This window comes from Corythoichthys intestinalis, chromosome 1 (genome assembly GCF_030265065.1).
Source record: "Corythoichthys intestinalis isolate RoL2023-P3 chromosome 1, ASM3026506v1, whole genome shotgun sequence".
NCBI lineage: Eukaryota > Metazoa > Chordata > Actinopteri > Syngnathiformes > Syngnathidae > Corythoichthys > Corythoichthys intestinalis.
This window is the reverse complement of record NC_080395.1, coordinates 72045575-72059732: the sequence shown is the minus strand read 5'-3', so window position 1 is coordinate 72059732 and position 14158 is coordinate 72045575. Positions and strand designations below refer to the sequence as shown.

At 40.5% G+C, this 14158-nt stretch overlaps 1 protein-coding gene across 3 annotated transcripts in view; it reads left to right on the top strand.

The window, feature by feature from the left end:
* The window catches only part of LOC130917256 (SH3 and multiple ankyrin repeat domains protein 2-like), a 525263-nt gene that overhangs the window by 126727 nt on the left and 384378 nt on the right, over nt 1–14158 (top strand). For all 3 annotated transcript variants that reach the window (XM_057838487.1, XM_057838477.1, XM_057838497.1), the window contains exons 5-6: nt 6711–6819; nt 8046–8197. In XM_057838487.1, coding sequence (XP_057694470.1) covers nt 6711–6819; nt 8046–8197 — 261 coding nt within the window. The remainder of the gene's footprint in view (nt 1–6710; nt 6820–8045; nt 8198–14158) is intronic.

Below are 14158 nucleotides of genomic sequence, written 5' to 3'. Positions count from 1 at the left end.
AAGGGACAGGTGGAAACCCTAGGACATGGGCCACATGTACTGTAATGCAAATTTCGACCAAATTTTGTGAAACGGATTCGCCCCAGTGTCTTTTTGAACAATGGGCAACCTCAGTATGGACTCACTTGCCAGATCAGCTAACAGTTTTGGGCCAAAACTGGTCCAAAGTAGCAGAAACCACATGAATTAATGGCCTGCAAAAAATGCTTATTTTATTTGAAACAAGCCAGTCCACATTTAAGATGACCCATTTTTAAGACTGTAAACAACATATTGTATTTGTTAAGATTCTGGGTCAATGAGGGAACCAAGCGCAGAGACGAGAGGCAAACTGGCAGTAACAAGAGTTTATTGCCGGCTAGACGGCGTGGCAGATAGTGTCCGAAGAATCCGGTGGGCAGTGTGATGATAGAACAGGTGAACGGCCTGGCAGGCAAGCATTACAGGATCTAGGGAATAAAAACAAAGTCCAGTATCAAGATTACTAGATTATTTGTTGTGAGTTGAAAGCTGGAGTCACAAATTGGTGGAGTTGAGTTGTTGATCTGGCGATGATGTGAGGCCAGGGACCAGTTTAAGTAAGCTGCTGACGATGATCACCGGCACTTGGTCCCAGGCTTACTCCAATCCAATCCTGCAATTAAGGCAGTGACACACATAGAGACACACACAAGGAGGAGAAGCGTGGTTCAGGGGGCTGTGTCCCTAACAGTATTCAAACACTAAAACATTTACGGCAATACAGAGTAAATGCTTTCTCGTTTTGTCATTTGAATTACTTAACTTGCAGTCATGGCAGAACACTTGAATAATCCGGCCGTAGAGGGCGAGCTCAAGGGTTTCACAAGTTACATGGCAGCCTCAGGTTCTACATAGTATTTGTGATTTCAAAAGATTTAATGATAAAGGACTATAAAATAAAATACTGAATTGTGAACTGTAGGAACACAATATAAACACATAACAGTATGATACAGTGAACAAAACGGCCCCTCAAATTTAATACTGAAAACAGTTTTGATACAAACCTGGCCCGGATTGGGTAACATGTTTGCCATATCCGGGACACACAGTAACGTGGTTTCTGCTACTTTGGACCAGTTGCGTCCCAAGCTGTTTGCTGCTCCAGCAAGTGAATCCATACAGAGTTTGGCCCATTTTTCAAAAACACACAGATGTGGATCCGTTTTACGAAATTGGGCCGAAATTTGCAGTACATCTGGCCCTTGTCCACTCCAGTTATATTTTGCTGCCTGGGTAACGTTACGCTTGATTGAATAACTTGTTGAACAGTCAAGCAGTGACCTAAAAATGTGATTATGACTTTAAGTATAGCACTTACCATAAACATTTGCCGTCAGCCAAGCTGTTGTGTTCTCCTGCATGTTCTCCTGTTTAGTTTCGCAAGGTGGATACACACCTTCAAAGTGGGCGCTGTTGTCACACGTCTACCGTTAAATTTCAGATTTTGAGCACGTCCAGTCTGCTCAGTCCGCACCGGAACAGTGCGTAACCTGTCCTTTGGATTGTCAGATTGATGGTCCTGGCCGCACCTGGCATACTGACGTTCAGCGGGTGTGATTGCTATGTGAAACTGGTGAGCTGAGGCTGGATCTGGCACACAGTCACCTGCTATTGGGGTAGTGTTTTACGGTATGCATTAGCAAAAAAAAAAATCCCATCAAGCCTCAGAGATCTCTCAGCAATTACACAGAAGAAAATTCTCAAAAAGGGCCATGTGAAAATACAGCCAAGCATTTCAAATACCGGTAGTTGATTTGTGTTGAAGGAAACAGGAAGAATGAATAACCTTGATAACTTCAAATAAAGGAATGATGCTCTTTTTCTGTCACATAGTACCATTTTGCAGCCTCTCTCTAGCACTGCGATGCTTTATGAAAACCTGTAGACTCATCTGCTTCTCAGGAGGAGTCTTTGTCCTTGCCAGCACCGACAGCAGATTCCCTTTATCACCCCATCTCTTTCCCACCCACAAGAGTAAAAGTCAAATGTTTTCAACATTTTCAAGATATATTTTCCTCAGTCTTGCTGTCCCACAGTGAATAACCATGTTGTGAAGCCAAAATGTAATTGTTTCTGGATACTTGGTATTTTTGGCATTCCAGGAAATGTCTGACTGCAAGACATATTTGAAAGTTTAAAGCTTAGGGAATAGGGAAGAAGGTTAGAAAGGTGTTAGTTAGAAAGATGTTTGGAGCATTGAAAGCATTGAAAAATTTAGATGTAGCACATTTATTTAGTCATGATTTGTACAAGGATTGGAACGTCATAGATTTAGCCTTTATTAGTTTATAAGTAGCACTGTGATTCAAATTTTACTCCAGAAAAATGAACAGTAGCAGTTACCAGTCTAGGGTGTAGTCCGATTCTCGCCCTATGACCCTTAATAGTATACAAAGCAGAATTTGAAGGAATACATGGATAGTTTTCAAGCTCATTTCTTGGCTCTATTCAAACCTGTCACTCATCCAGTTTCCCAGTCCCTTCTGGTGTCCATGCTTAGAGTGCCAATAAACAGCCAGTCTCGCAGACTGTCAAGGAGAAAGCAGAGTCCTCTAATTAATGATGTATTTTGGCCACATTAAAAAAAATCGTTCACTGAATTAGGGCTGTTCGAATATGCTTAACAATAAAATCACGATTATTTTTGTCTCAAACCCGATTTTCCAATGTAGATTAAGATTTCTTCGTGGAATAAAAATAATGACAAATAAAGCAATCGGAATGTCTTCTATATAAATTTATCTTTTCTGACAGTGGCAGTGACTTTAACTTTGTTAATACACACAGAACAATCTTTTTGGATTAAGAGTATTTTATTTATACAACAGACTCTGTTGTTAATTAAAGCGGTAATGAAAAAAGAAAGTGCATGTACCATTTGAAACAAAATCAAACATTCAGCTAGCTCAGGGTAATGTGCTGTCACATTTCTCTCTGGTTTTACCTACATAAATTAACGATGAGTACAAAACTGTCACTCAATAATAACAATATGCAAGGTGGCAATTACCTTGTCTAAACAAACAGAAATATGCACCCCAGTGAAGGCAACAAACAGAATGATTCCTTGGATTTGTGAGCACCAGATCTTTACAAAAGACACATTAAACAACACACATTAATGGGCCAATGAACAATTTGCATATAAATTCAATTTTCAAATGTAGACGTATGCATTTTGACAAAATATCTTATTGTATTAAAAACAAAAAACAACACGGCATGCTTTGTGAAGAAGCATGGGCAATCTCAAGCCCATGGCACTGTGGCTAACCCCCTAGATGTAGACGGAAAAGAAAAATTGACGAGAGATTTCAACGAATGATTGAGCGGATGGTGGGTAAAGAAAGAACCTCGACTAACATCCAAACAAGAGTACAACAGTGTCAACACGTGCTATCCGTCGGCGTCTGAATGAAAAGGGACTCTATTGTAGGATACCCAGGAAGACCCCTATTCTCACCCAGAGACATAATTGCTTTGCTACCTCTGGCACTGGACTGCTTGACCGTGTGCATGGCATTATGAAGTCTGAAGACTACCAACAAATTTTGCAGCATAATGTAGGGCCCAGTGTGAGAAAGCTGGGTCTCCCTCAGAGGTCATGGGTGTTCCAGCAGGACAATGACCCAAAACACAGTTCAAATAGCATAAGAAAATTGTTTGAGAGCACTGGAGACTTCTAAAGTAGCCAGCAATGACTCCAGACCTGAATCCCATACAACACATGTGGAGAGATCTGAAAATGGCAGTTTAGAGAAGGTACCCTTCAAACCTCAGAGACCTGGAGCAGTTGGCCAAAGAAAAATGGTTTAAAATTCCAGCAGAGCATTGTAAGAAACTCATTGATGGATACCAGAAGCGGTTGTTTGCAATTATTTTGTCTAAAGGTTGTGCTACCAAGTATTAGGCTGAGGCTGCCAATATTTTGGTCCGACCCATTTTTTAAGTTTTGTGTAATGTGATAATGATTTAATTTTTTTTTCTGTTTTGTTATAGATATTACTACCAAAGCATTTGTAATTGCAATCATTTTCTGGAGAAATTGAGCATCATCTGACAGAATTGCAGGGGTGCCAATTCTTTTGGCCAGCACTATAATTCTATCCACCTAGACACCGCGAACTGTATGTCAAAAAGGTTTTTTGAGCGTTTAAGAGGATACCCACCATTAGCATTGGCCTAATGCTAACACGAACGCTTTGCTAATGCTATGAGTTACATTTAGTGTGTGATGATCACTCAGCACAGACCTTTTCAAGGCTAAAGCAACATCGCATATTCTCTCTGGCCAAGAAAACAATTCTTACCTGTGTGCAAGCCTGCATGGAGATGACACACTTATGAGCCGGGAAGGTGACTTTGGGGGAGGGGGGGTTGCGTTGCAGCATGTCACGAGTGACACAACCAGACACTGCTAAAATGTAGGCTAACTACACATAAATGTCACAAAGTGTGAGCATGTGACGGCAACTATGGCACATTTTCGTCTAATTCTGCCTCGTCCGACGAAGACTGGCGTTCATGTCGTTATCTTTTGTCTTCCAAAACACATTTTTAGCTCGTTATCTTCTCGTCCTTGTCATTAAAAAAGTGTTCGTTGACGAAAACCACTCTGCAACAGCCCAATGAGTATTACATGTGAACTGGTCACAGCCTTCAACCTGCACAGTAGCACACGAGTGCTTGTTGTTTTCTAGAATAGAATAGAATAGAATAGAATAGAATAGAATAGAATAGAATAGAATAGAATAGAAAGCTTTTATTGTCATTGTACAGAGTACAACAAGATTTAAAGCTTAGCCATTACATGTACCACATAAAATAAAAGCAAAAGTACAATAAGGCTAATATAAACAGGTTGCAGTGTACACAGATTGGAAATAAAGTGGAAAAGTGACTAGTAACAGCAAGTAGCAATGTATTGGTAATTTAACAGTGCTTATTTGACAATTTACAGTACTCAGATCAGGAGGCAGACAGCTGACCTGATGATAGTGCAAATGACAGTTTGTGCATAGCTATCGATGTAAAAGTTCAGAAATGCTATCATGTAACTGTGCAAATGCGGCATACATTGTACCTAGATTATCTATTCAAAGATAAAAGACAGATGTCTGAGAACATATTACTTAGAGAGATGCATGTGACAATGTTGTGGCATTAGCAGTGCAATCACAGTGACATTTCAGTGACATATTGAGTTGAGTATGGTGACAGCTATTGGAAAGAAACTGCCTGTTTGGTTTGGCTGGTATGGCCCTGCAGAGGGCAACAGGTTGAAGAAGTGGAATCTGGGGTGTGTATAGTCTTTTATGATGATCCTTACCCTTCCTGGGCATAGAGTTGTAGATTGTTAACAAAGGAGATGGGGGCAGCCGATGACCTTTTGTGATGAGGTGGATAATCTGTCATTGCTTCTTTTATTTATTTATTTATTTATTTATTTATTTATTTATATACTTATTTTCAATGTTTTCATTTTTTTTTTAAACCTGTCCTGTTCAGCTGTTTGACACGGAGAATGGAAGTCTAAGTGCCCGGATAGTCTGAACAGTTTTAATGTTTCACATTTAGAGTCTGACATACTCCCATTACGATCACTCTACGTACCTCGTTTATTATGACAAAGCAGCGAACAGGAAGGGATTATGGGGGAACAGAAGAAAAGAAACACAAGAGAAGAAAGAAAAACACAAACTATAACAAGAAATACATTGAACATCTAGACCAATTACTAATATGTTGGTGCTATCGTCAGCTAGATGTATTTCCGGTTTACACCATGTTGGGAGCCTGTTGACCAGGGAAAGAGGTGGACGGGGGTGGGGGAGTCAATAAGCTAAATGACTGAAAGGGGTAGAGTGTAAACAAATCAGCTCTGTGAACTAGAACCCAGTAATCGTGTGAATCCCTTGTGAGTGTAAGCCCGTTGGCGATCAACCTACGGCATCCCACCACCAATCCCGGCACCGGGAACCCCTACCCGACCGCGCCCTATCACATCCAGCCGCATGCGAGCCCCACCAGGTGCCACGCGGGTGCCAACCCAGGGCCACGGCCCCCACCCAGCCAGCCCGGGGAGGGAGGGAGGGAGGGAGGGAGGGAGGGCGGTCTGTTATTGCTTCTGTTAAGAACCCTGGATTGGTCGCCCGTCAATCAGGGAAACATTTTGCATTGACAATATGTCAATGAAATATGAAAAATGAAAAAAGTGCTGAAGTGTTTTTTCTTTTCTCCTTATTCCATCTTTTTCCAGTCTTCCCAATTCATGAACTGATAGCTACTCATTGGCTGTGGGTATTATTTTTGCTTTATCCTTGCTCATTTTCTCCTGCCCTTCAGGGAACTGTTCTCTTATCTATTTTTATCATGTGGCCTGGAATAAAAGCGAGTGGGAATAGAACCGGAAAAACCCCATCCATCCTACACTGTCACCACCACTCTCTGAATTGAACTGTCCCATCTCCCTATATGTGTATGTTTCTTCCTTTCAACAACCCTTTATTGCGTTCCTATTCGTAAGAAGTGCTCTCCTTTTCCCCCTCCCTATTTATTATTACATTCTTTTGATAACCTAGTTATTGTTGAACCTGTTCTTCTGTTTTTTTCACAGCTACCTATATTTACATCTACCTATATTTACATTTTATTCTAATAATGTATGTTCTTTTGTTGTTATGCAGGCTAATCTGAAGAAGTTTATGGACCTTATACTCCATAATCAGGTGGACAAAGTTTCTAAAATGTTAGAAAGAGGTCTTGATCCCAACTACCATGACAGTGAAACTGGCGGTAAGTCTGCATTACTGTATTTACACAAGCAATAATATCAACCACTCTTTTTTGACCAAGCATAAGTGTCCTTGGGTGACGGTCTTGACATTCAGTTGTTTATGTGATCAACGACAAAGCCTTATAGTTAGCGTACATTTGGCGAGCCCTCATTTAAGCTTTGAAAAAGGCACAAAAAAAAATAGCTTCCCTCAATCTTTCAGGGTACCTGGTGTCGGAATTACAGGAATCCCGCAAGCAGCATTAACCCATTGGGTTTTTTCTATTTTAAAGTTAAAAAAAGATGTTTTAAGTTATGACCGCATAGTATTACTTAGAAACTCTACAGCTTGGTGACCAACTTTTGTGATTTGGGCGCGTGGTTTTGCGGTAGGTCCATTAGGTAGCTGTACTGCGCATGTGCATTAAAATTCTTCTTGTGGTTAATGGCGGATTGCTAGTAATTTTCAGGTGCATACCGCCACCTAATGTACAAGAATGTACAGCACCCATTCCTCCACATTTACGATCTATACTTAAAAAATTTAGAAAAATGCTCTCCTTACATACCTTTCTTCTTCTCCCTTTGTAAAAATGTACAACGGCTTCAGAGTGCTATACTTGCATATTTGAGTAAAGTTTGAACATTTGAAGGCATTGTGTTTTCTTCTATCCACGGCATAATCATTAGATATTTTTTTATGAGTCATTAAAAAAAAAGGTCACCCAAAAAAAAGACAAAAAAATTTTTTTTTATAGTTTAATCCGTCATGTACATATCTGTAACTGCCATCATCATCTCGAGAGGAAGTGACGTCAGTTCGCACATGTGGAGTAGCAATCCCTTGCGATCCAGTGGCCTGTCACAATCAGGTAGTGACAGCCGGCCTATCAACATTGAAGTAAAAGTAAGCTGTGAGCGTCAGGTACTTAAGGCGTCCGTTCAGAAACTCCCAGGGTTGGTTCCACATGTCGCGATAAATTTCATGAGGGAAAAAATGCATAAAACCCTAACGGAAAGTAAGTGAACTGAACCGAAAATGAAAAAACCAAAAAGGTTCAATCCATCCATGTGAACCCTTACACCCATATTGGATACAGTATTGTAACAGTAGCATTGTCAGCACAAAGGGGTCGCAGCGGGCCTGTCTAGAAGGCATCCAAAATAGATTCCCAATTGCCAGCTCTAACACTAAAACATTATTTAAACAGCAATTACCCCTCTTTATTCATTGTGTTTTTTCTAGAGAGCCCTTTGACCTTCACAGCACATCTGGATAATGTTGTGGAGATGATCAAGGTTCTTAAAAATGGAGGCGCTCACTTGGACTTCAGAGCCAAGGATGGTATGACAGCCCTCCACAAAGCAGCACGTTCCAAGAACCAGGTTACACTCACGGTAAGAGAACATACTGTGTTGGTTCACTTAGATTCTAAATCTTGTAAGTAGTAGTAATCAGTGTTGTTAATCTTACTTTGAAGCATAGACATCACTAGCAGTTGACAGGAACTGGGGAGTGGGGCCACTCTGTAGGGGGCCTATTTTCAAAAACTTTAAATTCTAATTTTTTAAAAAACCAAAGCCGCTAGCCACCTAAAACAAAAACAGGCACCTCCCTTAGGCATATATGAGTCTCCATTAGTGTTGTATCGGTCGCGAACGATTCGTTCTTTTTGAACGAATTGTTTGGGTGAACGAGACCGAACTAATCACCATCTGCACTGATTCGTTCTATGAAGTTGGGGCTGCGTTAGCTGCGTGGGAGGGCGTTGAGCAAGCGGCAGCGTCTTCTGGCATCACACACGACCAATCAGACGCCAGCCTCATCGCGGGCAGGGGAGGGATCGGAAACAGAATCAGGGCGTCTGTCACTCACTTCCACGTGTGGCCAATAAGCAGCCAGCGTGCAGGCAGGGGGGCAAGACTGAGTTATGTCACTTCCCGTTCAGTGACTCAGTCAGTCCTGCGGTTCCTGACTTAGTTTGCTGCTAACTTGACTTTCCAGTAAAGCAGTGAACGAGTCAAAAAATGAAAGGAAATGAGTTTTTCACATATTTGTTAATGTGGAGCCTATCATATGCTGCTCAAACAAACAAAAAACACCACACAAACCTAGCGAGCATGGTTTAGTGTGCTACTTTTCTCAACAGACTCGGGACTACCTATGACGACATACTATCAAATTTACAGTAGTTTAAAACACGGGTAGCTATGAGGCAAGCAAAAGCTGAGCTGCGGTCGCGTGACGGCAGTGAAGGGGGCAGAGAACTGTCACTATATGGATGCTTCATGGCAGCGATATTTACCTCATATGTTCACAGAATAAAAAGAATATTTAGTATGATCATCATAATACTGATTTGCAATGAAACTGTCTATACATGTCATTTTTTTCCGAGTGTTTTATTTTTTCGTGTCAGAGCGTGGCGGTTGTTGGTTGGTTTGACAAATTATGTCCATCATGTGCTACTCAAGCGCCCAAAAACAACGCACGCGGACACGGGAGATATCGCAATATGTCTACATTTTTCTTAACAGACTAATGGGAGTAGAAAGGCGACATCATAAAGAGCAAGCAATTATTTCTCGTCAGCATTTGACGATCTGAGATGAGAGGACGACAGGGGAGCTGACCGGATTATTTTATTTGTTAATACCAGTGCAAAAATTCAATACGATCATCTTAATACTGATTTGCAATTAAACTGTCACATATCAAAATGTAGTATTGTTTTCATTTCAGAGCAGCACATTTAACAACTAGCTATTTACACTTTAGCTTTAACAATAGAGAGCAAAAATAATAGTGATGAGCATAAAAACAAAAATACAACAGAGCGAAAGGTAAATATGATGTGTTGGTCGTTCCATATTTAGAAATTTCGATTTATTTCTATTTTCGTGATAGCAAGCATGCCGCATTGGCTGGTAAAAGCAGAATTGTATATGTGATCAAGATCATGCTAAAGAAATGCACCCCCGACCCCAAACCCCCACTCCCCCCCACAAAAGGAAAATGTTTAACCACGTCCTAAATCGAAATGCAAGCACAAGCCATGACTTTGATCCCATAGAAATAGGACAGACGACGCGGAAGTTCTCCCTTGCATTTGCAGCAGCGGGAGGGAGACGAGGCTGTGAAAGCAGAATGATATCGCCTGTCACTCATTTCTGAAACTACGACGAGTGGTCAATGAAGAGCCTATGTGCAAGAGAGGGAGGGACCAAGGAATGTCACTTCCCGTTCAGTTATACTGTGAAGCGGTCTTTGGTGATTCGTTCGGCAACGTCACTTCCCGTTCACTAACCAAACGATTCATTTGGGCGGGGAGGGAGATGAGGGGGGCGAACGATTCGTTGAACGATTTGTTTGAACGAGTCTTTTTACTGAACGAACTGAAATGGATTCGTTTCCTCAAGTGAACGACAGATCCTGTCACTAGTCTCCATGAGCAGCGGCATCAAAAAATATAAAGTTCCCTAATAAAATCCAGATTGATTATATTATATATAATATAATAACAAAACTTAAAATAGCTATAAAATGTTCAGATTTAAGCTACATGCAGAAAAATCACCCAATGCGGAATAATCACTTATATTTTCTTGATCAATAGCAATATTTAACATATCATTGGTTTTTACCCGAAATAGCGACTTCATTTTTATTTTAATTTAGTGTAATTTTGATATACATTTTCACCAGCTAATAAATCCCTCACTTTTCACATCAAAAACTTAATACTTGAGGAAAGCATGCAGAGTCATCTTAATTTTACTCAATAAAAGCATATTTTGCGTTTTTCTATATCCAATCACAACTTATTTAGGTTGAATTCCAATGTCACTATTGCCTTAGCACGTCTTACCGGCGATTTGGCCTTCGTCATTTTTAGATTGAAATGTTACATGAAATAAAACACTTCAGAGCTGTTGGTTTTTTTTTTTGTATGGACGCAGAAATGTCTAAATTACTAGTTTTTACGCCGTTATTAAAAACACTGGTAGTAATACAGTAGTTCTCAATTATTTGCCACAAAGCACAGCCTCCAAAAATACTCGACTCTCTAAAGCAGTGGTCCGCAACCTTTTTTGCACCATAGACCGGTATGATGTGGGCCTTTTTTCACGGTGTGTGAAAAAATGAGTGAATGTGTGGCAGAAAATTGCAGTAAATACAAAATAACACGACGGGGCTAAAACCAAACATTAAGTGCACGGCAAATGTAACTCACCATACGTTGAATCCAGCTTTTTTAACCCTCTTGACCGCAAACTTGACCGCAAATATTCTTGGTCGCAAGCATAATGAGCGTTTCTCCTGTCATGAAAGGTTTCTTGGTTTTAGCAATGCGGTTCGTCACAAGGTACAATGCTCCAAGAGCACGAGGGCTCCTCTTCTGGCTCAGCAGGTGGCCTTTTCCCGTGTAAAAAAAAAAAAGCTGTCCAAAGACGACGCCCGCAGCACATAGCCAACAGCAGCTAATGTTACTGTTTATATTGACTGGCGCTAGGCTGCTATTGGTGTGCAAAAACCCCAGTAATGGTGGTCATCCACTAGAGGGCGACACAAACCCCTACTAGGGCTGGGCAATATGGCCTTAAGCTCGTATCTCAGTAAATTGAACAGATTTACCTCGATAACAACAAATGACGATAAAGTCGACTGTTATATAATTTGAATATCTGAATCAGTGCATGAAATACAGATTAACCATTTCTTGCTGATTTATTTACCACCTTTCAATTTAATATATTTAACAATTGTACATGCACTCTAAACATTAAGTATATAAAAATGTATTGTAAACAATAAGAATTCAAGTACAAACATTAAAAACAGCTTGTATGGCTTGTACAATGTACATTATCAAAATCAATATGCCTGTGCAAACATGTTATTGTAACACAAATGACTTACAGCTTGAACAGTACACTTCAAAAAGACAACTTATTGTTCATGGCTGCTGTGACATAATTACTCAACACAAGTGTTTACTTCAAGGTTTCAGTCCCCCCCCCCCCCCCCCCAGTGCATTTGTTAATACACGCACGCACACTTGAACCCCCACACAGACACAGACACATACACATTAGAGCTATATTGATCTTCTGCAAATGAAACATTTAAGATTTTATGATGGCAATAATGACAAAAAATTAAGCACGCACGTACACAAAAATAGCTGGGGCAATTAAACGGTCATATTATAAGTTTCACTGTTGGATTGTACTTTATGTTGAATGCTTTACCATCACAAAAGCTATCAGAGAAATCACACCCAGACAGACATACAAAATAACGCGACATACTAATTGCTAGATGCAGTCCGTGCTCAATCCACTCATTAAGTTCAGCCGTTTCGACAAGGTTAGAGCAGCTATCTGACTCCATCACGTTTATTTGTAGCGTTAACCGCTAGCGTTAGCCTGCGGCCTGGCTACCAGTAGAAAGCACTGAAAGCACCCTCTCCGGAAATCGTGAGAACAAGGGAGGACAGCAGGTGAAAGCCCGTCTGGATGCAGCCAATAGTCCACTTAATGTCAGGTGAAAGTTTGGCGAACCTCCCTTAAGCCACACTCCATCACGTTTGCTTGTAGCGTTAGCCGCTAGCATTAGCCTACAGGGCTTCTGTTTGTTTGGCTTACTGATAACCACGTGACTCCATACGTAAGCACACCGACTGCTTTCTTAAAGGGGAATGAACATAGCCGAACAACACAGAGTCAAAGCAGGATGAAAAGATTATATTTTCTTGTTTTATTAAATTACAGAATTTACCGACATGGTCAAAATTATGTCGGTCATCGTGAAGAATTTCGGTAACGGTAAATTTTCGGTTTACCGCCTTGCTCTAATCCCTACTCAGATAAGTCAATAGGCACACGCCACACACTGCGGTAGTTAACAAATTATTTATTATTTCTCTGGGGCCCAGTAGCAAATGCGTCACGGACCGGTACCTGTGCCAGGCCAGGTGGTTGGGGATCACTGCTCTAAATTACCACCGTAATGACCAATATGAAAGAAAATTTGCATAGAAGGCCCAAGTGCTCATGTAAAATTTGATTTTAATGCCATAACCCCTAAATGTATTCAAATACTTCAAACATTACCTAATACATTTAAATCCAGCAAAAACTACTTAAGAGTTACCTAATTACTCTTAAAGGGAACCTCAGACTTTTGGCTTTTGACTTTTTGGCTCTAATAAGCCACAATTGTTCTCTTTTACTAAAATATGTTATTAGAAACATATATTATTGCCACTGATTTGAAAATTTATAGTATTTTGCACGTTTTGGGGCGCCATGTTTTGCTCGTGCAATGCACGCTGGTGGTGATGACGCGGTTGGGCTGGATTGGGAGAATAGCTGTGCTAGCTAGCAAGCAAAGCTAGTAAGACGACTGGCATGATTTTTTTCACATTCTGCTGCTGGTCAGATTGTTTTGTTATGGAGATGTGGGATGAGTTCCCAACGTAGTACCTGCATCCAATTCAAACTCATCAGCAGTGTTTTTAAATGGATCCGAGGCGGCTTGCCTAGATATTGACTTGTTGCCGTTTGACAGTTTGCATATCCTTTCGTCGCGATTGCTTTATAAGGAAAATCATGACTCCAACGTCACGCGGAAATATAGTCCTGTGGTCTGCATGCTCGTCTGTTGCACGGGAAATGCGGATTCAAATCCCGCTGGAGACCTTCATTTAATTGCTTTTGCTGCTCGTTTTGTGAAATATCGACAGTGCTGTCTAGCTCAGAAGCGACGACATGTTTATGTAGCCAACGAGTGACACTGTGAAAGTATGGCAGTGCCGCCCACTAAGGTCACCGCCCAGAGTGCATTGAGTCGTCAACAACAATGGCGACTTACTAGTTTAACTAGTAGGGTGTAACGGTACACAAAAATCTCGTTCCAGTACGTACCTCGGTTTTGAGGTCACGGTTCGGTTCATTTTTGGTACAGTAAGAAAACAAAATGCAAAATATAAATGTGCTAGCTGTTTATTACACACTTTTGTGCTTTCAACAATAGGAACATTAGCCTATACAAAGCTAGAATTCTGCTCAAAAATAGAAAATACAATATTCTGAAATGTAGATATTTTGAAAAACAAAATAAAAATAAATAACTCATGGCTAAGACTTTTTCTTTAAAAAAATATCTGAAGTGCAAAATTGAACAGATGCAACACTGAACGGTTTCAAGTTTCTCATATTAACTTTATGACCACAGCCTCGAAAAGTAAGGGTTCTTAGGGCTAACAAACGATTAAAATTTTTAACTGAGTTAATCACAGCCTAAAAATTAATTAATCGTAATTAATCGCAATTCAAACCATCTCTAAAATATGC